Source organism: Chaetodon trifascialis, chromosome 21, assembly GCF_039877785.1.
Source record: "Chaetodon trifascialis isolate fChaTrf1 chromosome 21, fChaTrf1.hap1, whole genome shotgun sequence".
In the NCBI taxonomy this organism is placed as follows: domain Eukaryota; kingdom Metazoa; phylum Chordata; class Actinopteri; order Chaetodontiformes; family Chaetodontidae; genus Chaetodon; species Chaetodon trifascialis.
The window spans coordinates 2,902,171-2,922,770 of record NC_092076.1 but is presented as its reverse complement, the minus strand read 5'-3'; the positions used below and the strand labels follow the sequence as shown (position 1 = coordinate 2,922,770).

The 20,600-nt window shown below is 46.7% G+C and overlaps 1 protein-coding gene across 1 annotated transcript in view; it reads right to left on the bottom strand.

The window, feature by feature from the left end:
- Positions 1 to 157: 157 nt before the first annotated feature.
- The window catches only part of skap1 (src kinase associated phosphoprotein 1), a 30,356-nt gene continuing 9,913 nt past the window's right edge, over positions 158 to 20,600 (bottom strand). The window contains exons 5-13 of the mRNA XM_070990767.1: positions 14,789 to 14,869; positions 14,629 to 14,712; positions 14,424 to 14,548; positions 13,481 to 13,544; positions 11,497 to 11,685; positions 8,875 to 8,928; positions 8,659 to 8,768; positions 1,036 to 1,138; positions 158 to 693 (exon numbers count right to left, since the gene is read on the bottom strand). Coding sequence (XP_070846868.1) covers positions 1,046 to 1,138; positions 8,659 to 8,768; positions 8,875 to 8,928; positions 11,497 to 11,685; positions 13,481 to 13,544; positions 14,424 to 14,548; positions 14,629 to 14,712; positions 14,789 to 14,869 — 800 coding nt within the window. The 3' untranslated portion in view covers positions 158 to 693; positions 1,036 to 1,045. The remainder of the gene's footprint in view (positions 694 to 1,035; positions 1,139 to 8,658; positions 8,769 to 8,874; positions 8,929 to 11,496; positions 11,686 to 13,480; positions 13,545 to 14,423; positions 14,549 to 14,628; positions 14,713 to 14,788; positions 14,870 to 20,600) is intronic.

Below are 20,600 nucleotides of genomic sequence, written 5' to 3'. Positions count from 1 at the left end.
TGGTTTTACACATTGGAGCAATCCCGCCGCCTAGTGGCTGAAAACGAAACTACTGAATTAGAACATGCAGTACAGGCTGGTACTAATGTAGGATTTCTCTGCTGTACTCTGAAGTATAAAATATTTGACATACTGTTCATATTATGTGTTTTTTTTTAATGAAAATCAGGCATGAAAAGAGAAAATAAATCTGCACATTTCTCATTTGAACCAGTGACCTGATAAATGTTTGGACAATAATGAATTCATTTGCACCAGTGCTACAACCAACAGTTCACATTATTGATCACTTATTCTTGAGATTCATCAATTGTTTAGTCTATGAAAAATTTAAAAAAGTGAGAAATGCCGATCAGAATTCAGTGAAGGCTGCTGATTACTTTTTTATATGAGGAAAAAAACATTAAATTCATAAAGATATAAAACAAAAGCAGCAAATCCTCAGATTTTAGAAGCTTCTCTTCAATTATTATTTAATGGAAATTTTCTTCCAATTAACTGATGAATCGGCTAATTGATTCAGCTCTGGTGTACATATCAATATTGTTGGGAGGGCCTCGGCGTAGTTTATGGTGTACAGGGGAAGTACTGCTGCGGCAGATTTACATGATATAATTTACAGAATAATCAGCAGAGGGTTATCTGACAGGCCGTCTGTGGAATTCATGGCTGGACGTGTCGGCGGCGGCGGCGCTGTGGAAGAAAAAGAACACGCTATCAGAGAAACACGCATTAATAATTCAGCGTTCATTTTAAGCTGGGCCTATCTAACAGTATTAGGGAATCATTTTCTTAAATAGGACAACCGACGCTGTAATCATGCTTTTGTTGCACATATTTATTGTCACCCGTTGCCCGCTGAGCTGTTCAGACTGCTTTATGCAGTACTTCTTCCAACCAGCAGATGCCATAAACGGCAGGTCAACGACTGAAAATACCTCAATGGCAATCTGGATGAGTACCAGGGGGACCGTTTCTGTGTATTAGGCCACTGTAATGGTCCATAATGCTGATGATAAGAGAGTGCCTCGGTACCTGTTGGAGCTCAGAGGATGTAGGCAGGGTGCAGGAAGTCCTTGGGGACGATGCCCACGGCGCCGTTCAGCTCGCCGACCCACCAGCCGTGAATGTTGTACTCCTGGCCCCAAAATGAACAAATAAACAAGCGTGAGTCTCCGAGAGGTCCGAGGACGAGTACAGGGAGCAGGATGAAGCACCAGTTTACATTTTAATTCGATCTGAGCGTCCCGTTTGTCTCCTGTTATTAACATTTGGACATGATTTGAAGAGCAGTTAACACGAGGCCCTGATGCCTCACGGCGGCGGCTGAAGTGAGGAGGTTAAAAAGGTTGGACTGTATGAACTCTGCCTAAGCAAAGGAAATCCAGGAGAGACTGCACCCGCCTGCCAAACAGTACAGCGCGATACTGTAATGGACGCGGGGCTGCAGGAGCCTCCAGGGTTTTCACTCAGAAATGAGAGAAAACGGTAAACAAGACGATCGAGACGGCGAGCGTCTGAAAGGAAACAGCTTTGTTAACAGCAGCCTGCTGCTGTCCAGCCTTCACGTCTGCTCTGTGAGCACGGAAACACGAGCACACACAGGAAGCGTGATGTTAAACGTGGGTCACTGATGAAACTCAGAAATCAGACCTCAGTGAAGTTCATAAAACCTTCACGCGACAGCGGGGAGGCCTTCAGGGGCTTCCTGACAGCTGGAAGAGAGAACATCAGCAGCTTCCTTTTGGATCTTCTGGTGAGCATTTTCAACAATATTCAGCATTTTATAGACGAAATAATAGGAGCATAAAAACCATCAAGTATTACGCTTCATTATGAAAAGTTTTCACTGATTAAATTCATAAATAAAAATTAAATTAAGGCATTTCTCATAAAAAAAACATTTCCTCCTGCCTTCTGTTTACGTAGCTCACAAACACAATAAAAGCTGTTTTTCGACTGAATTAAAAAAAATAACGGGAGCTCAACAGGAGGAAAATGTGCATCCTGCAAGAAGCCGTTGAAAATCTCATTTAGACGCACTGAGCTGCAGTCGCTTCAGCCTGAAAAAGAAACGTTCAAACAGAGGCTTCAAGGTGGGCCCAATCAGCTGCATTTAATCATCACAGTCAAATCCACGACAGATAAAATGTTTACACTCCAATAACGCCAATTCATCGGTTAGATAATCAATAAATTCACTGGAAATGATAATATTCTACCAACAGGGCCCAAAAACAAGTTTTTCTGGATCTAAAGACTCAAATCAGACCAGACTGATTCTTATATTTGCTGGAGGGCTTTAAGCGCCTCAGGAGCTGGAGTCACATTAACAACCATGTGATCACCTGATCGCAGCAGCTGGCGTCTAACTCGATCTGCAGCGGATCAAAAACAGGCCAGAGAGCAGAGGGGCGTTAAAGGCCGGCGGAGGCGTCACCGGCCGGAGCTCGTGTCTCCTCTGTTGTGCAGCAGGTTAAAGATGGCCGCTCTGAGGAGACGCTCGGCTACACGCTGAGACGCAGATTCATTTAAGCCCAGTGTGTGTTCCCCTGACGACTCGCCTCTCAGCTCAGAATCAGACGTCTTGCTCTTACAGGCTCTCAGTGCAAAAATACACACACTCTCTGATGCGATGGACGCGTTTGTCAAAGGTTGGGGCCGTCAGCCGGGCCTGACACCTCTGAGGAGCCAGAGGAATGAGGCCTGCAGCTGATGAGCGCCGTTTGGACAGCGGGGACGAACGTGATCAAACACCAGACTCGAGCGTCCTCGCTGCACAGACAGGTACGCAGGCTGTCCACCCGGGCCTGACGCGTCCCCTGAACCCACTCAGACTGGGATGTTCCAGCATGTTTGGCTCAGGCTGACAATTCAGCGAGCGTCCGGGCTCATAACATTGGGGGGGGGGTTGAAAAAGCCCGGTTGCGGAAAGCTGGCTCTGGTTCCTGTTTGTGATAACGTGAACCAAGGAGGAAGAGAGGGGAGACAGACGGACGGGGGGGGGGAGGCATCGCGGAGAGGGAGAGAAACAGTTTTTCTCTCCCTTGGGGGCGTCGCAGCACTATTCCACCAACCGTAGTGACAGAGAGTTTTATTTATCTCCGCGGCCCATCTGTGCAGTCGGTCTCAAATTCTCCCTGAGAAAGGTCTTTTGGATTATCAGCGCCGCCATTTTAATACAACTGCTACATCACAGAGTGGGCGCCAATGGCGGTGGGAGTCTGTCAGGCGTGCAGAGTCCATCTTCCTCATACTTGAAACGGGTTCATCCAGAGTACACCTGCTGTAATAGGGACATTCCAAGAGCGTGGAGAGTAAATTATCCAAATGACAAAAACTAAGCTAACTCCTCAATGTCCTCCTCCGTCTGTTTGTTTCCTCTCTTTTGTCTTTGTGCTTGATTTGTTTTCCTGTGACTGCGTCTTAAACGCCGCGTCTGGGGCGACGCGTGGGCTCATTTGGGCTTGTTGTGGCACCGGGAACGGCCGGACAAGTTGTTTGGTATTCACCTGAAATGGAAGATGCTCTGGGGAGGGAAAAATCAGGGGAAATGTCTGTTTTTTACCTCGTTAACACGATGAATCGGATTGGCTGCGTCGTGCGAGAGGCTGCGTTAGCTGCAACCTGGATGCAGATCAGGTCGGCTGTGCGAGGGAGGAAGGGGGGGCCGAACAGCGCCGTGTCGTGGCGGCCGCGGTGCGTTGACTCGCTGACCTCCCGGTGACTCCTCCGCCGACGGGGAGCGGGGAACGGGCGTGGGAGGGGCTGGTACTGGGAGTGGGTTGCCATGACAACACCTGCAGTGTACCGGCGCGATCGTTTATTTACCACTCAGGGGGCTGGCTAATGGTGGCATTCTGATAGGCCCATCGCTCACGCTCCCGACCGCAGGACGGATTGACAGCTACCCGAGCCTGAAGTGGGGAGAAGGTGAGTCGGGGGTGGCTGGATGCGGTGAAAGACAACGGGTGAGGCAAGTGTCGCGCCACCATCGCGCACCCAAACAAAACGCAGCGTTAATGTCCCTGTTTGAGAAAAAGAGGGTTTTTTCTGGGGGGGAAATGTGAAATTCTGTGGAGATCCTGACTGCAGGTCCTCTTTCCTTTCTCATCTTGTTCTCACACACGTGCACACACACACACACACTCCCAGATGAAACACACACACTCGCACACAATCCCAAATGCATACAAACTAGGGGGAGTGCTAATAAGCCTGACACATGAGGCATCTTTCCTCGGCCACCAGCTGACTGAGGCAGGCCTTGGGCGTGATGGAGCGCAGGAAGTCTCTCATTGCCCTGCCGCTGAACCCACCGCCTGGGTGTTACAATCACCCTCCCTCCCTCCTTCCTCATCTCCGACCCCCTCCCTCCTATTCCTCTCTTTCCATCTCTCCTGAAGCAGCCTCTCTGCTTGCATCCTCTCGGTTTTTTTTCCTGCATTTCTTCGCCTTTCCTCCTACATAGACTCCTCAGATTCGCTGCGGCTCTCTGCAGTTCCTCCATCACCGGTCACTCTAACAAAGAAACATGGACACCTCCGCCAGACACATCTGTAACCCGTTATCAGGTTAGCGAGCTCTCCTCGCTGCTCACAAACAACCTAATAACGGCTCGAACTGAGGGGAAAAGTGCGCATTTTGGGGAGGAAATCTTGCCGAAATCTGTGCAGAAATATGGATGATAATTTCGCACAACCAGAGATCGAAATGGCTACTTAGTGTCCATTTTTTCCAAGTGGGCTTTTAATTAAATCAGTGAATTGGCTTCAAATTGGAAACATGACAGAGCATGAGAACGTTTGAAAATATCTCAGGGACGATAAGATTTAATAAAAAGAAAACCTACTCGCTCCTTTCTAATACACGCCTGGGATTACAGATAGCTCCTTAACTTAATAGCAATTTAAAGCGGATTTGTGTATGCCACTGAGTGTCTGTAATGATGGCTGTTTACGCCGCCCCTCATTTATAATAATTAAGCAGAATGGATTGGGGGTGGGCTGCTCGGACGCGGTTCTGGGCTATTGGCTTGGGCTGAATAATGACCTACTGTAGTTGACCGGGGGATGACCGCTGCCTCCTGCATGACCCCAAACCCCAGACTCACCCCCTGCTGCTTTGGGTGGTAAATAGGATGTCTTGCCTGTCTATAGCGTCTTGGTGTCTATGGCCACAATAGCAGCTAGGGGTCTTTAAATGGGTGTGTGACAGAGAAAAGGAGAAAGGAGAGGGGGGACAGGGTTCACACAAAAGAATAAAGGGATCCACTCTCTTTGTCTCTCTAGCTTGACTTTTCCCATCTGATTGTTTGCCCACTTTCGCTTTTCTTGGGCTGCATTCAGTCGGTGTGACCTGTGGGCAGCGGGCCAAACCGGCTTGTCAAACAGAGGAGACGCCTGTTATGACCCTAAAGAAAGACGCAGGTAGCCTGGCGAGAACGCGAGCGGCCGTTTTAACACAAAACCAGTTTTAGAATTTCTCGTTGCGATTTCTAATTTCACAACTCGTGTTTGTACTGCAGACTGTAAAGGACAGCGTGGAAATCTATAAGGCTGTAAAGCTTCTGGTGTTTGTGTAAGTTGTCATTTAACAACCCGACCTGTCGAGGCCGAGCCTGAATCCGCCACAAGGTGTCAGTGGTGTCCATGTTCTCATTGTCTCTGACGGCAGCTGCTGCTGAACGCTCAGGCCCAGCGATGTGACGCTCTGCTTTGGGAGACGCGCCGGATTGGCTGGAACGTCTCCCTCTATCTGGGTTTTGGTTGGACGGCGGGTAGAGGAGGAGAGGTGAGCGGGCAATGGAGAGAAAGAGGAAGAGGTGGCAGCGGCGCCTGCCAGAGTTTTAAGGACCCTGGATGGGTTTGTGCCATAAATCTCTTCCCACTCCATCCCGCCGTTCTCCATGAGTGCCCGTGGGAATACAGGAATGTGACAGCTGACCTGTAGAGCCCATGTCTTTTGATTCTGGATACATAAGATGCATTAGAGGGCAAGAATGCAGGACAGCCTTATGGCTCAGAGCGGGACATACACAGGCGTTACACCCATCAGAGAGCAGTGAAACTATAGCTTCAGCCACTGCGGTAAACTAATCTGATGCCCTATGAACACACTGTAAATCCTTAGACAAACACCTCCTCGCATGCAGCGGAAATGTGCATGAAACATCTCAACAATTTAACACGGTTAAAAAAATCTGCGGGTGTGATGCTGCAAAGAACGGAGCTCGCCGGTATTTGTCATCACACACTAAAATGTCAGAGCAAAGCCATAATGTGCATTAGAAAAATGCAAGCTCTCAGAAATGAAATGCCAGAGCAAAGCTCACAAGACAGATTTCACGGTGTGTTTCTACCTCATGTATCAGCGCGCTGAGCATCGCCATCGAGCTCAGCGGAAAGCAAGTTAGGCATCGCTGAGACCGGCGGCGGAGCCCCGCTGCAGGATTAATCCTCTTGAACTAATGGGATTCATATGAGTTGTGAGGTTCCTAATTTATTTACTTTGTCAGTGATGCACGGATACGCGCGCACGCACACGCATGCACAGCGACACTAGGGAAAAAAAACCACACAAATACAGTAAAAATGCCCCCACTTTACAGTAAGTGAGAGATCAATAATGATGGATGAGGGCCTTTTATACAATCGGCATGTTCTCCTCAGTTCACAGCCATATGACACCACGCCTGTGGCTATCCCATTCTGCACTTCAGCAGTCAATCACATCCCAGCTTTAAAAATAACAGTTTGTTAGCACCATTGATTTAGCACTTAGAGCGTGTCCTTATTACCTTGTAATTATGGTCAGTGTTGACATAACAGCACAGACAACCAGGCCTCCCACCCTCTGAGAGAATTTATGGGCCCTGGTTTTATTACGGCCATTTCATGTGTCTGGGTCCCCAGTTAAGCGACAGACTTGAGTTCTAGCCAAGGGCCCGTATTTCACTCATCGAGGTCAGGGTTCTCAGGAATCCCCCCGTAAAGCTGAATGCCGACGGGGACCGGCGTGTACACACGGGAGACGCGGGGAAGCCCTCCCCAAGGGCTCATTAAAATAAATAGCCGATTACAAGCTATAATCCAAATAATGCTATTCATGAGGGAAATGTGATGCTTTCAGGACGCAAAATGGGACACGGGTGGAGTCGTGCCGGCGTCCGGAGATCACGCTAAATAATTTACGAGCAGACCCCCGCTTTAAATCCATTAGAGGATAGTTAGAATACTGTCTCGTAGTCTGTCACCATGTTATGACTTTAGCGTACAGCCTGACAAAACAAGAGTAATCTGTGTCATTAAGATTGGGAGATACTACAGCCAAGTCTTGCTTCCAACCTGGACTTAGTTTGCTTTTAAGTTCTCCAGTGAAGCAGAAACCCGATCCGTACAGTGAAAAGCAATCCGGCGGGCAGGGCCGAGGCCGTTTGAGGCGGATCCGTAGCACCGAGCCGCGTCCCCTTTGTTTCCCCGAGTGCGCTGCTTTTGTCATCCTTCCATGAAAAATGCACACGGCTGTTTTGACATTTTCCCCTATCAACCAGCACACACAGACAGAAGAGGCTGGCATCTCATTAATCTGACCGTGCCAAGAGAGCCTCAATTAAAAGTCCATCTTGTGCGAAGGGCATATTTCACCTGTGCCATATCTGCTCTTAGAAACAAAAGGCTCGGTTTTGTTTGGTTAACTATCTGAACCTTGGCTTCTAAACGTGAGAAAATGACTGTTTCCGCACTAAAACAACCCGAAATATCACAGATAATTAAAATTCAATGGCTCCGACTGCTGATTAAAGATGCAAGAAATAATTCCTCAATCTCTGCCACATAATTACCAACAAAAAAGCTGAATATACTGCAATTTCTTCCTCCCTCTCTGCTTCAGATAATTTAGCCTAAACACAGACCATGATGATTCAATTTCAGGCCAACCAATAGCAACAGCCTGGGAACAAGTCCCCGTACGCAGCAGAGTAAAAGTGCCCAAATTACAAGCCATTGATTTCCAGTAGGGTGGCTTTTCACTGGTAGATACTCTGCATGTAACTACAAGATGGCCATAAAACACGAGGAAATAGATTGAGGGAAAAGAGCTGAGATGCAGGATGGCTTCACCTGCAGTTTGTGTCAAACAGAAAGGAAGAGCTTCGCATGGCTGCCTACTCAATTAACCCCTGTGATAGAGGCTCCATAATGAACAACAGCACCATTACGCAGCGCCCTGAATGGCACTTCACCCTAGTGGCCTGGGAAAAAAAGACAATGCCACTGTTGGTGCTTCGCTGCTGCACCGACACTCGAGCGCTCGCTAACGGAGGAATTTAGATGTTGGGGATATCAGCGTGTTCAGAAAGTAAATGAGGACAAAGTGATTACTGGAGCTGATGTTGTTTAACCCTTAAATAATTACACATTTTGCTCGTCTGCATCACATTTTACTCATTTTAAACTACTGTAATTGCTCCTGTAATTGTGTCAACGAGTCACGGGTGCAATCAGGGATGGTTCCCATTAGAGATGAATGGCGGAGCGGTAATCTCCTGTTTCCACCGAGCGGGAGTGTCCAGGCAGCGCAGAACTCACAGAGAAGTTTAAATAACCTTCTCGGATTATTCCTGATGACGATGATGATGATGATGATGGTGCTGACCTTGCTGATGATGTAGATGAGGTCTCCTCGGTGGAAGGCCAGCTCGTCGGGCTCGTCGGCCTGGCAGTCCCATAACCCCTGGTAGTAGTTAGCGTAGTCTGACGAGCTCGCTGAGAGGAAACGCAGAGAGCACACGTTTGAGTAAAAGAACGGGACAATGTTCTTTTCCCACTGTGAATATTAAGATGGAAATCTGCTCTGTAATGAGGTCCCGACCTGGTTTGTCGTTCCTATCGCCCCTTTCCTCCGCGGCCTCTGGAAAATCCTCTTCTAAACAAAGCAAACACAGCAAAATGATGTTTGTGGCAGAGCGTTTATCCCTGTTTGACTTGTTCTTACTAGATATCAGGACACAAACATCTTCATTTCATGATTTAACAAGAAACTACAGCAAAACAGTGATAAGAAATAACCTGAGTCAAGAAAGAACTATTTATCAGAAGGTTTCTGTCTGTCTCACATGTTCAGGATGAATGTGCAAGAATAAATAAACAAAATGCATCATCAGCCAATCCCTGATGTGGACGGAGGAGACACAGGGCGTCTATTTCTCTTTAACCACACTCCTCCTCGATGAGGATCAATCTGTTCACATGTGACATGCAGGCAGGAAAGTTCAGGAAAAAGAGGCTGTGTTGAAGTCACGCGGAGGCGGACGTGTCATCGAGCGTGGGGCGTGGCACCCGGTGGTCTGAGAGGTGACACGGTGATACGCCTGCCCTCTGTCTCCCACATCCATCGCCGACGGCAGCAGGCTGACAGCAACGCCACAACCCGGCAACACTATCCACCTCCCAGCACAACCTGCGCCTGTGCTTCCAGGAAGACCGGGAGGGACGACGCACACACAGGCACACACGCACGCACGCACGCACACACGCACGCACACACGCACGCACACACACACACACACTGTACACCCCCACACATAATTGTGTTTGGATGAGCAAAGTTTCTTATGTGTGTCTTTTTCTTTCTCAAATGTGCACACACACACACACACACACACACACACACACACACACACACACACACACACACACACACACACACACACACACACACACACGCGCTGCATACATGTTAGATGTGAAAAGTATCTTTTTCACGTTCTTTTTCTTTCTCCAATACACACACACACACACACACACACACACACACACACACACACACTGTTGCACATTTCAACAAAATTAAATTTCCAATAAAAAAAACACAGAGATCATTATAATCCAGGGATTGTGGCCAATCATTCCACTGTTCCCCAAACCAAAAGAGAAAATAAAGAGGGATTTTAATTTTGTTTGCAAAGGTTTGTTCAGCACTCCGCCTGCTGTGCAGAGGAGCATCCTTCAGCCGAGAGGCCACCGCTACGGGCCAACGCTTTCTATATCAAAGTGATTTAATTTTCCACTCAATAAAATCAGTCATCAGCAGCAGAGCCGATACCGCCGTCGCTCTGCAATCTGCCCGCATCCGAGCCACGTTCGGGTTTTTGCTCCGACGAAAGTGAGGCGGCGTCATCTTGGAGAAAATGACGCTCGACATTTCTCCGCTGGTTTGGATGTATCTGACGAGTTTTCAAGTTCCTAACACATTCAAGACGTTTAATCATAGCAACTTCAGGAAAATAATCTAAAACTTGAGCGACAGCTGTTGCAAAGTCATCTGAAACGTTCCTGTGAGAAATGAAGTAGAGCCAGTCACTGCACAGACTGTCCAAGATATTTCTATTTGTTAAGAAAGGAAGATTCTTTCCTCGTCTTTTGCGATCCTGATCGATGAAGCTAACCACAAAAATCTAATAATTTAACAGCATCTAATCGCTGTGCAGAAGATGTAAGCGAGCGAAGCGAGGTGCAGAGTGATTGATAAGCGAAGGGGTGAGAAAGTGAACGAAAGAGGCCGTCATTCGATATGCCATCTGTGGTCAGGGTCTGTACCTCTTCCCAGATGGCTTTGAACGCCGGCGTGACAGTCTGAAGAGTGATTTCCCTCTCACCAGTGATTTTGGCAAAGGTAATGTACTCAGTGAGTGAAACAGAATCTTGATGTATCTTATTTAATAGAAAGAGTGATGGACGACGGCCCTGAGAAGATCAGATCACCCCTTTTGTCCTTCTCGGGATCCTGTAGCCACCCTGACACATGGGACTGTCTCCCCCTCAGCGGGGACTGTTCTGGGGTCTCGTAACGTTCTCAATCAAACTCTAATTTCTATTAAAGATGTGACATTAAGAGCTCCAGAACTATTTTAAGCCCTGAGAGATGCGGTTTTTACTTCCTTTCAACTAAATTGCTGTTGCTAGGCAATTTTAGCCAAAACTCTGCTTAGTGGATTGAATTGTGGGCTATTTGTTGCCTGGCAACATTAGCTAATTGGACGTTCTATGACAGAGCATTCGGAGCTACACGGCTCTCGCTGATTTCAACAACACGAGTGTTTCTCGACAGAGGAGGCCAGAGGAAGGCGACGGGTGGCCGGCGTGAGGAGTCTTCCCCTCCTGCCCTGCTCCAGCTCGGCTCAGCTCAGCTCAGCTCAGCTCAGCTCAGCTCTGCTCTGCTCAGACAGGCTCATTAGTGTTGTTTGATTTAACGTGAGGGATCAGTCTGGTGTTGTGGCGATGGGGAGGCACCTGGCAGAGCAGACTTCACAGCCACGAGAGATCATTGCAAATATTTCTTGTTGCAAAAACCGCCTCGGGCTGCAGTGTGTGTGAGGCAGAGCGGCTCTGTCTATTTGTCTGACTGAGTATCATGAGGGTTTGTGTGTGCAGCCTGCTGTCTTTTCATCTGTGTGTGTGCGTCTCTGCATGCGAGGTAACCACATCCTCATACCTGGCAGCACCTCATAGATATCCTCTTCCTCCTCGTCGACCTCCCCCGTCTCCTGCACTCCTCCCCATTCGCTGCTCGGAGGGGCATGGGCAGCGCCGGGCCGAGGGCCGGTCACCCCCTCAATGTCATCATAGGTCTCCTCTTCCTCCTCCTCTTCGTCGTCGACAGGGATGACGGTGGAGCTGAGATCTATGAGGGACGGGGAGACAGCGTGACGGGCGGCGTTAGCGTCAAGATGGAGCACAGCGTGGCACAAAAGACACATACATGCATTAAAGGGTAAAGTAAGAGAAATGTCAGCGGGCTGCACAACAGGCTGGGACACGTGCCGCACAGCACAGTGACGGCAGAGGAGGCGCCAAGTCCGCCTGCAAGGAACAAACCTTTCATGATCCATTAATGCCTTTAGGATTTCTTTAATCAAGCAACTAATCACCGAGTCTGAGACAGTAAAAACTGTCCCAGAGTCCAAGCTGACGTCTTGATAAGAGTTCAAACCTAAAATTTAGTTCATATACATTTATGTAAAAAAGCAGCAAATTCTCACATCTGAGAAGTCAGAACCAGCAAATGAACTAATCATCTCTCAATCATGGATTAACTGATTGCTCTTCTCAGCAGTATTTTTGAATCCAGCCTCTCTCTCACACCTTCTGTCCTCTGTTCATCGTTAACATCTGACTGTTGGGTTGTCTGTTGGTCCCGGTGCTTTAAAATACTGCTGCTTCCTGGAGAACATGAACTCAGCCTGGCCCAGAGATCTTCAGGAAGCAGCCAGCTGGTACAACCTCGAGTCACGCCGACGATCTCGAACGCACCCCAACCCTGCAGCCAAATCTAAATGAGAAACTCTGGTCCTCCTCGTCATTGATTGGTCTGCTGCACTTCCATTTCCTTTGTTGCATTTTCGGCATCTTACAACTTATCACTGCACTGTAACTGTATTTCTGGTCTATTGTATTTCTATTTTACTTAATCTTATGTACTTTATTTCACTTAAGTTTGAAAATATAAATTAACTCCATCTTAATTCACTCTGGCTTCTGTTGCTTTTGAATGTTATTCTAACACTTTTCTTGGCCTCCATAAAGCACTCTGAATTGCATCTGTGCTTGAAATGTGCTACAGAAACAAAGCTTCCTTCCCTTGCCAAGTGATTAAGACACAGTCCATGTAATTGCATCTTCCACCTCTTCCTATCTGTATCTCTACCATCACATCAAATAAAGGCAAAATGACAAAAATGATCAGACGCCGGCCGTGTTCTTAGCTAAATTCTGGAGGCATAAATAATCATCTATATGTTCTGGATCAGGCTGCATTTTGTAGTAAAACTGGGCTGGAAGGAAGTAAGACAAACTGCAGAGTGTCTGTTACTTCCCGCAAATCAGTGGGCCGGCCCGAGCCCATTTTAGAGTAGACCAGGCACGACTCTGTTCGCTCAGATGGAGGAGTCATCTCATTGCAGGCGACTGGCTGCTGAAACACAGGGTATCAGGTCCTCGGCCGTCCACCAGCGGCCAGGCAGAGATCAATGTCACTGGAGGATAACCAGAACATCTACCAATCAATTTCCTGTAAGTTGGAATTCGGTAGGAGGGTTAGAGGAGAGGTGGGGGTGGGGGTGGAGGAGAACTAGAGCTACATGACATGGCGGGTGACATGTCGAATGAGGAGGCTCGGGCGTGTTCGTCTCTGTGATGGATGGCGTGGTTTTCCTCTGAGTCAGAGATGATAAAGGGCTCCCTTTCACTTCTGACCTTTCTGCCCCTCGGAAGCACGAGCAAACTTTGGTTGAACATTCGGAAGGTTTATACTGCTTTAACTGTATTTTCCAATTGACCTATGCGGCTTTTAAAAAGTCACTTTTAAGTCAATTGTATTTATACAGCCGGACATCAGTTTGTCTGACGCCCTCCATCCTGAAACCTTTGATCCACAGAAGAAAAGACGCCCCGCAGTGCACACAGAAACGCTCACTTACCTCGAAGCACGATCTTGATCTGGTCCACCCACTCTGCGGCCTCCTGAGGACTGCTGGCAGCGAACTGGTGGGAAAGAGCCGCAATAACGCTGCAGTTATCATCACACCTAAAGGTGCTTTTAGACGGGAAATAAAGGTCCTGACTTTTAATCTTTGTGGCGCACACCAACTCTCAGCTTTCTAATTTGAGAGAAAAAGAGCGAATAGGAATTTTCCCTCTTCTAAAGGTGACGAAATGCTCATATCTCAAACAATCTGCCTCTAAAATATTTAATGAAGACATAAATTCTTCTGCATTTAATGTTTCATTCAAAGTGTTTTACATCAAACTCTGACTGATGCTGGATTTTTGAAGCCAATACAAAGATCTGAGCGTTACATAATGATATTTGGCCAATATTTATTTTTTTAAACATGATCACAAATAAACCGGAATTAACAAAATTTCAATCATCTGATGATTTATTTCTCAGTTGATCAATTAATTATTTGGTCTATAAAGTGTCAGAAAAAGCCCAAGCTTTTTAAATATCTTTGTTTATCCTACCAAAAAATGACAGAGCACTTCAAAAACCAGCAAACAATGGCAATTTAATATTTAATCGACCGTCAAAACAGCTGCTGATTTATCTGTGTGTTGATCGACTAATCTGCTCTTTGACTAATTACTTCACATCTGTGATAGAGAGCCATTAAATTCTTTCTTCAAAGATCTGTGATGAACATCCATCAAGGTGGACAAATAAACCTGTAAGTGAGCACAAATCAGCTGACGTTTTGTTGGGCTGTAATTTAGATTTTAGATATTTCTGCTGGCAAAAAAAGGCTGTTTTTACAAGATACTCCACAGCTTACAAAATAATATCTATCAAACTGTATTCCTTTGTTTGAATTCCCTGATGTTTACTTTTCGTTAGCACAGGCTCGCTGTGGTAAAACCAACCTGGAAGGAGCGCCGTCCAGGAGCAAAGAGCTCAAAACAGGCATTTTTTCTGGAGTCTTTTCTCAGGTTGGTCACCAGCTGCACGCTGTAGTCACTGATGTAAACGGAGCCCTTCTGCTGCTTATCTGTGGAGAGGAGCACACGTTGCAGGATGATCTGATTCATGAGGCCGTGACGTTTCTGTTCGCCGGCATCTCAGACGAACCTCTGTCACTCCCGAAGTAGTAGAAGATCAGATTGTTGAGGACGCACCATCTCTTCTGCCACTCTGAGCCGAAGAAGCTGTGATCTGGACAGAGAAGAGCGCCATCATCAGCGGAGGGGACTCTACATGACCCAGGGTTGGTGTTTAGATGCTACTGTACCTTTTCGTTTCTTCTCCAGGTAGCCTTGCTTTAAGGTGTTGATGACGTCCTGGGCTGCCACTGGGGGGATGTCACCAAAGTCTGCCCACAAAAGCAGACAATTTGTAAACTGTGATAACTTCCCAGAGCCAACGGTGGCTTCTTTTTGTTCTGTCAGGCCAACAGTCCAAAAGTCAAACATATTCAACTCATGACACAAGAGAGACAAGCAGCAAATCCTGACATCTGAGAAGCTGGAATCAGAGAACATTTGGTATTTTTCTTGATAAATGAGTCAAAAAGCTTCATTTGTTATTGAAACAGTTTATGTAAATCAACTAATCAATTCACTGACTGATTGTTTCAGGACTAACTCCTAATAAGCTGCACTTAAAATGGTCTTCATCCCCGAGGCAACACACGCGCACACACACACACACACACACCATGAATATAAAGTCTCCAGCCCTGTGGATCAAATACATCCCTGCTCGGCTTTAGGAAACTGGGATCAATACATTTCCAGTGCTGCTGAGCACTGCAGTCCATTCATCTGCTCACGCTGCACTTTTAATGGCACTAACCTTCCTGTGGAAACTCAAACAACTCTCTTCAATTTGCAAAGTCAAATTCTTAAACATGAGGGGACAATGGCACAACCAGAGGCTTGAGGTAATTAGTGCAGCTGCAAGGCAGAGATTTCACTGCAGTTCACACAGTATTGAGACGACTGTGCCGTTTGTTTTTCTACACACAGAGACAAATTCTTTCAATATAACGTTAATAGAAGTGATTTTTCCAGTGTGGAAAAACTGATTTTTTCTGCTCAAAATGAGCATTTGTCTGCCTGGATTTGAAAATTCAGTTCAGCCGAATTGTCTTGCCCCTCCCTAATCCTGACAGAACGGGCGAGGTCTATTTCCTTTGTAAGCTGCTGCACAGCGTGTAGAAAGCAGAACGCCGGCTGACCGCGGCCTCGCAGCAGCTGCTGGCTGCAAGGCTGAAAACTGCCAGTGGAAACACATCGAACATGAAGGAGATTTACTCCTCTTCAGTGGCAGTAAACATGACACACGAGCCCGCTGATACCTGCACTAAATTCAGCGCTTAACAAGATATTTAGGGTCAGCAGTGAAGTTAAAGGCAACAAACAATGCGACGATGGATATGTACCAAGACCCGCAGACACACCAGGAGAGCCTGTCGTAGTGAAGCAGCTAACTATTCCACAACACAAGCACCCACACAGGAACGCTCTCAAATGGACATTAATGTCCCACCCTCCTCTGCTGCATTTTTAACATATGCTGGGAGGAGGGTGGCAGCACTAGTTACCGTTTAAGATGACTTCTTTGGTATTTTCATCTTTACAGAACAGCTGAAATCCAACTAAAAACACTGAAAAGTAGTTTTGTGGTATTCGACTCGACCACCAGGACCCCTGAGAGAACCAGCTGCTCCGTGTTTAACTTAGTTTTGAACTTCTACAAAGACCTGTTTTCTAGCCTTTAGCCATTAGCAGGGAACTTGTAAAGCTGACCCCGGGTCGTCCTCAAGGGTCGTCTTCCGCCCTGTGCCTCGACAGGAGTACCTGCTTTTCCATGTGTCAAAAACAAAGCTAAGCTTCCTCTGAATTCATTAGTCACCTGGCATTAGGCTTGAAGGCAAGAAAGCAAAGGGAGAGCAGGAACCGCCTTTAGAGTCTGAGACACAGGAACAATTTAAAGACCATTTACACTAGTCAGTGTGACACCCCATTCAGACCACTGATGACAAGGGGAATGCCTGGAGTCCATCCCTCTCAGAGACGACCTGTTTAACTGCTGGGAAAAACCAAACATGTCATCCCACAACTGGATCCTCTGGTTAAACAAAGAGCCCCCCGACATTAGACAAACTCTGTCTCATTCATAAAAATCAGCAACATGAAAAGCTTCTCTGTTGTTTCCACTGACCGCGGCCTGAATAACTTTGATCTAGAGAGCAAAATAAAGGTGATGCAGGCTTTTTGCTCGCCAAACATTCCAGAGATTTAAGTTCACAAGCGTCCAGCCTGTGATCCGATAACCCGGCACCGCTTCAGCTCGTGGGCCTGACGGATGAGCGGGTCATTCCAGAGCAGAGCCCCAGACACCTCGCTGCACTAACACGCTCACATATCATCAGCCTGCCTTTGTGGATGGACTGACCGGTGACACTATAAATACAGAGGTGCTAAGGACTGTTTTGTCAAAGAGAACCTGATTCAGTACACCATAACAAACAGCGGTCATTATGCTCCCCCACCTCATCTATCCGCCGGCAGTCCCTCCATTTTTTTCCTGGGCCTGCTTCCCTGTTGCGGCCCACTTCTAATCCCCTCATCCGTCTGCTTCCCTCGCTCTTCATTTATCTCAAAGGTCGAGCCCGGCTAATAGATGAGGAGGTACAAAATCAACACGGGATCGCTCTGATCTGCTTGAGTCAATAAACAGGACACATTCATGCATGTTTAACACTTGAGCGCCGGCTGACCTGACCTCACGTCGCTGTCCTCCTCTGGACACGAGCACAACACAAACACACACTTCAGTGAAACCGCCATCACGTACACAATAGTTCTAGATTCTTCCACAGGGTAGCAGCACAACCTAAACGCATCGCGCTGCGAGACGCTGCCTGATTCCACCCTAAACAAAAGCAGCATCTGATTGGTCCTGAGCTAACAAAGCCGCCTTTAATGAAAATTACACGTTAACACCTCTTTGGGACCCATGCAATTTTAAGTGGATGTTCAGAGGTAATGTTATTTGAAAATGTGTAATTTAGGGCGTTAAAAAACCCCAACAATCATCATGGTGTTTGAGTTTTGAGCATGACTACAGGCACGGAGAGACGCATTAATGCATCTAATTAAGGCCTCATCAAAATCGCAGACAGACGGCACTCTTTCATAAAAATCATAAATTGCGTTATCAATTATTCAAGGCAATGCCATGACTTCATTTTCATCCCTTTTGCGTTTTAATTAGCACCATCCACAGCTTTGGTATTGACATTAATTTGATGGCAATTTATTGATATTTCAGCATAACCTATTTAGCTGAGTGCAATTACCAACAAAGAGAAGCAGATAGATGTGATGTTAGAGGAGCATCACGTGTTTTGTAAATCAAGGTGAGGAGTTGCTACATGCCACGCTAACTGAATCTAACTGCTCTCAGCGGTCATCAGCAAGAAAAGATACGAGTCACCCCATTTCCAAATGGAAGGAAATAATCAATAGAAATTGACCAGAGATATGCGTTTAATTGATCCTGATGACAAAGGACCATTACTGCGAGCAAGCTGACCTGAGCGCTGATAAGTGCTCCCTTCTGTTGCCTTCCTGAACTTGTTTTAAACTCGGGGACACACACACAACAATGCATCTGAGCTGCCAGCGGTTTGCCACAGCCGCCATCTCTCATTTGGTTATTCACACTCTCTCAGCATGGTGTTATGAGCTCAGCAGTTGATCCCGCAAGAAAAGGCTGATTTATGCTAGCATGACCAGAGGGAGTTAATGTATTCTCTCATTAAAATCCACTTTACTTAGGCTGAAAGTCAATCAAAGGCTGGATAGAAAGTGAATCAAAATGAAGGGAAATGGTTGGGTGGGAGGACTAATACGTTACATTAGATCTAACGGTGGTCATAATGCAGCAAAGATGTTATGAAAACACAAAAACGCTCTGAAGATGTTGACGGTGCCGCAGAAGATGGAAAGCGAGCGGTCGCTTTAGCGTCATCTCTCTGAGATGGCAGGAAGAAGGAGGAGAGGAGCGACAGCACGGGCAGGCTTCAGCCTCAGCAGGGGAACATGTGCTTCCAGAGGCTGGAGCCACGGCTGCACCCCCAGTGAAAGACACAACCAAGTGAGCCAGTGACATGGAGAGAGACGGAGGAAAAAAAGCCCGTTATCAGAATAAAATATTGATTCGTGGCATCTTTTTCTTTCTTCTTCTTCTGTTATGCTTCGATATTTTCAAAATAAACATGCAACCTAAACTCATGCAGATGTCTGCTGTAATATAACGATACATAGTTAAATCCAGCTGCAATTTATAAGGTTTAACATGAGCTCTGTGTGTGTGTGTGTGTGTGTGTGTGTGTGTGTGTGTGCGTGTGCGTGCGTGTGTGTGTGCATCCTGAGTATTTGCTTAAAAGTCCTTTCTTCTGCAGTCCTTTGTGCTTGCAGGGTTACACAGCACATCTGTGGTCATTTGTAACGTCGGTCTCTTCTGTAGTTGTGAAGTTATGATTGTCATGAGCGCTGCATCTCGTCTGGCTTTTATTGGGTTTCTTTTTGTCGATGTCGTATTCTGCTCTACGATGTTTATTGTCTGCACCTAACAGTTTTTTTCACCATCAATTGTTCTATAAAATGTCAGAAAACAGTGAAAAGAGGACATCACTCGTTTGCTTTGTCCGACCAACAGTCCAAACTCCAGAGATATTAAACTGTACTACGATGGGGCGCCCGGCGGCTGACCTGGGGGGGGGCACGTACCATGCAGTGAGTCCTTATCACAAATCCAGCCAGGCCCTTTGCTGCATGCCGTCCCCTCTCTCTCCTGACTTTCTTGTCTCTCTCTGCTGTCACCACCAATGAAGTAGAAATGCAAAAAAAATATATATAAACAGTAAACTTTACTATTATAATTAACTAAGAAAATATGGATATTCTTAAATTGAGAAGCTGTAAGAAGTGTATTTTTGGTATATTTGCATTACAAAATGGCCTTAAAGTAATCATCCAAACAGTTGCTTATTACTATTCTCTATCAGTGAACCAATTCACACACAATTTCAGCTTCTTTTCACTCTTAACATCAACCTGGCCAAAGACTGACAATGAAGATGATCCTCTCGCCTAAATCTGACAGATTTCTAATGTTATTTAATGAGTGCAGCCCCTCATAGGTAAATGAATAAGTAACTAAAGAAAGAAAGAATCTTCTATTTTAATCCAGAGATGCAGAGAAATCCTCCCCTGCCAGCAAAGCCTACAGAGAAATGTTAACAGTGGTAACTTCACGGGAAAGGTAGTAGTAATTCATGGGATGATAATACTAATAAAAATAAATCTAAAGCATTTAGGAGCAGGAGGAAGAGGTGACCCCCCTCACAGCACAGGTAGGAATCAAAGTCAGCGAGTTATCATATGTTTTCTTTCTCCTGCGCTGAGTCCCTGAGCGCGGGGGCTTTCACAGTGTCTTTCGATGCAAGAGGTATTGCATTGAATGCACCATCAGGGGGCAGGACCTGACCCCCGCGTGAACCCTGCTGATGAGGTGAAACAGAAGGCAGAGAGAGGCTCCTCGGCCCTGAGGGGGCTGCAGGGAGGAATGCTGCTGACTCTACAGACGAAGCGAGCGAGACCGCAATCCTCTTCGATACCGTCCTTGATTAGGAAAAAGGATTCAGTCGGTGCACCTTCACCCACCCGGCGCTCCATCTGCGCGCAGGCCCGGCTAAATTGATGCATTTTTCCTCATTACAGTAGAAGGCCTCTGCTGCGCCTCCCTCCAGCGAGGCGGCCGTCAAAAGGGAGGAGAGAGACTGAGAGGCACTGAGGTTAAGGGCAGAATGTCTTCCCTGCCCTCCTCTCCTCCCCCTGATTTGATTAGGACTTCAGTCATCGATACATAAACTGTGTTTAGAAGCTCCTAATGCATGTGTTTGAACCAAAGAAAACATGCAGTGCATTATATCAGGCTGCACGGTGCCTCTATCGTTGTCTAATAATGCTTAATGGGACCAGGAAGGTATGCTGGAGTGATTAAGGATTTTTTTTTTTGGGAGGGATCAA